General features: G+C 49.9%; 1 protein-coding gene across 1 annotated transcript; it reads left to right on the top strand.

Annotated features, from left to right (window-relative positions):
• The first annotated feature begins 296 nt into the window (after positions 1-296).
• On the top strand, positions 297-2,673 carry LOC136505306 (transcription factor JAMYB-like). The gene is made up of 3 exons (XM_066500461.1): positions 297-766; positions 893-1,022; positions 1,663-2,673. The coding sequence occupies exons 1-3, from the start codon at positions 490-492 to the stop codon at positions 2,312-2,314; spliced, it is 1,059 nt and encodes a 352-aa protein (XP_066356558.1). The 5' UTR covers positions 297-489; the 3' UTR covers positions 2,315-2,673.
• The last annotated feature ends 275 nt before the right edge of the window (positions 2,674-2,948 follow it).

The raw sequence follows: 2,948 nt of genomic DNA, 5'->3' as shown, positions 1-2,948 counted from the left end.
GTCATTGTGACCTTGGAGTCATTTGTTGACGAAATATAGAGTTCAAGTTGGCTTCTTGCCTAATTCATTGGTTGGAAATAAAAATTAATAAATTGATGAGAGAATTACTTTTATAGAGGGACTAATTAAGACCAATAATATATGAGTTGTTTGAGTTGAACTAGAGTTGAGTAAAGGCAACCTTCCCCTCTCTCTCACCTTTTGAACACAGACTAAATTCCCTCACATGCTTTCTCAGTCTCTCTCTCTCCCCATCCTAGGCTACAAAAGGACTTGCCAATTGCCATCCCTCTCCCACTAATTGATCATCTTCACTAGATCTTCTCCTCCTCCTCTTTCTCTCTCCCCAGCCAACACTTGGTCGATTAAGCTAGCTAAAGTCATCATCATACCGATACCGGCCTCAACTCCCCTCTCGCAGCTCAGCCCGGCCTCACAACCAATTCCTATTTTAGTCGATCGACAACGTACAGCAAACAATTAGCTAGCATGGCCGCAACACAGCAGAGCAGGAGCAGGAGCAGCGCCGCCGCCGCCGCCGCCAAGGCTGCTGCTTTCTCCCGGCCGGCCGTTGCTCCCGTTGATGAGGTCGTCGACGAGGAGCACGGCGGCCACCGCCGCCAGCAGGGAGGTGGAGCGCAGGAGGAGGCCGAGAAGAAGCCGGAGCTCCGGCGTGGCCCGTGGACCGTAGACGAGGACCTCACCCTCGTCAACTACATCGCCGACAACGGCGAGGGCCGCTGGAACAACCTCGCCCGCGCCGCCGGTAACTATCGAGCACGCCGGCCAGCCATCATATAAATATATATCACCACCTTTCTGTCTCTCGATGACTGATCTATATCATCCTACACGTACTACATATGTACGTATCCATGCATCGATCATGCAGGTCTGAAGCGGACGGGCAAGAGCTGCCGGCTGCGGTGGCTCAACTACCTCCGGCCCGACGTGAAGCGCGGCAACTTCAGCGCCGACGAGCAGCTGCTCATCCTCGACCTCCACACACGCTGGGGCAACCGGTAATTAATTACTATATTAGTCAACTTCCTCCGATCGATCCTTGTCATCATTAGCTATACTAGCTAGCATCACGTACGTCAGTATACTCTGTTCCGGCCCGCGACGACGACAACGCCGGCGACGTACGGCCAGCCATGGCCATGGCCACGCCGCCAGCTTGCACGTGCCTACACCGTATACGTGCCAGTCATAGAGAGCTAGCTGCTAGGCCTAGGCGCCGGAGTTTTTAGACTGGAAATCGTGTGGACGCACGGTAGCTGCTAGTAGCCTGTTGTTGAACGCCAGCTTGCTCGATCGCCAGCAGTACTAGCTAGTGACGGCGGCGCGGCCGACGACGTGTCCACGTACTGTCGCCGACCAAAAGTGGTATACATGTTGTTATCGACCAGAATCGATCGATCAGTACAGCACACATTTCACTTTCACTCCGGCCAGCTAGCACTCTTCACGAAAGCTGCACGCCTCTACTTTCTCTTTCTCTTTGTTTTTTTTCTGAGACTTTTCTACTTTCTCTTTCTCTCTACTAGTCTAGACTTTGCTTCTCTGTTCTCTCCCAGAAAAGTTCGTTCTTTCATTTCCATCCCTCGCATTCCCTCTAATTGCATTTGCATTTCCATCCTCCTGTCATTTTGATTTCAGGTGGTCAAAGATCGCGCAGCACCTGCCGGGGAGGACGGACAACGAGATCAAGAACTACTGGAGGACCCGGGTGCAGAAGCACGCCAAGCAGCTCAACTGCGACGCCAACAGCAAGCGCTTCAAGGACGCCATGCGCTACCTCTGGATGCCACACCTCGTCGACATCGACATCGCCGCTGCTGCGGCCGACGACCACCACCTGCGCCTCCTCCACCACCAGCAGTATTCTGCGCCCGCCGGCGCTGGCAACGACCTCGCTGGTGGCTACGCTGACGCTGACGTCCAGCTGCATGCGCTGTCGTCGGGCATGGCGGCGATGACGACGACTACGTCGTCGTCCGACTCGCTCGCGTCGGAGTCGTACGAGGACGGCAGCGGCCTCTTCGCGAACGTGCGCGCCGGCGAGATGTTGATGAACGGCGGAGATTGGGCGGCGCAGGAGGCCAACCACCAGGGGCTATGGCCGTCGTCTGATCATGATCAGTCGGCCGTGCAGGTGCAGGCTACTACCGGTGGGCAGTTTCAAGACCCGGAGCTCAGTGGATGGGTGCAAGGCTTCTCCGAGAGCATTACCGACAACTTTTGGCCGGGCCTTGGAGGAAATTTGGAAGATGCAATGAGCAATTTTACGTTTTACACATCCAAAGACTGAAATATACATACGAGTATGTAGTGATCTTGACATTAGATATGACTTATGAAAGACAAGTTATATATAATACTCTCTATATATAGTTAGTATATTCTAACTCCAAAGATATACGATATACGAAAGTTGTATACCCCTTTTATATTTTTTGTTCGTTTTTTTTTTGGGGGGCTCTTAAGGTTCATTCTTATAGAGGTTGGAAAAGGAGGGTATTGTTTATGCAAGTTGAACCAATATTGTGTGTGCAATGTTAGTATGTAGCGGTGGTTGAACCGGGGAAGCCCATTTGTTAGCCTCCTCTAGTGACAAAATGGGCAAGTATATACATAGATCATTATTATTGGTATTCAGACTTTTGGTCAATTATTTGTGCGTACAAATTGAAATGTCTCCTCTTTCTGTTCTTGTAAGTTTCAACTATTCTTCCTCTCTCTCTCCAGTGATGATGTATGTATAAGTCCATTTACTTAGAAGAGAAGTAAACTTTTTTTGATTAACAAAAGATAGCAAAATCTATACTGAAGTACTAGTATACACTATTCTATATGGAGAGGCCTATATGTAAAACTAATCCCATCAATATATATACCTTGTTTTCTTAAAACTCAATATTATGTGTCTACAAATCACAGGAGAT

The sequence above is a fragment of the Miscanthus floridulus genome, chromosome 14 (genome assembly GCF_019320115.1).
Source record: "Miscanthus floridulus cultivar M001 chromosome 14, ASM1932011v1, whole genome shotgun sequence".
NCBI lineage: Eukaryota > Viridiplantae > Streptophyta > Magnoliopsida > Poales > Poaceae > Miscanthus > Miscanthus floridulus.
The sequence above is the reverse complement of the archived record's forward strand: the minus strand, read 5'-3'. Positions and strand labels throughout refer to the sequence as shown.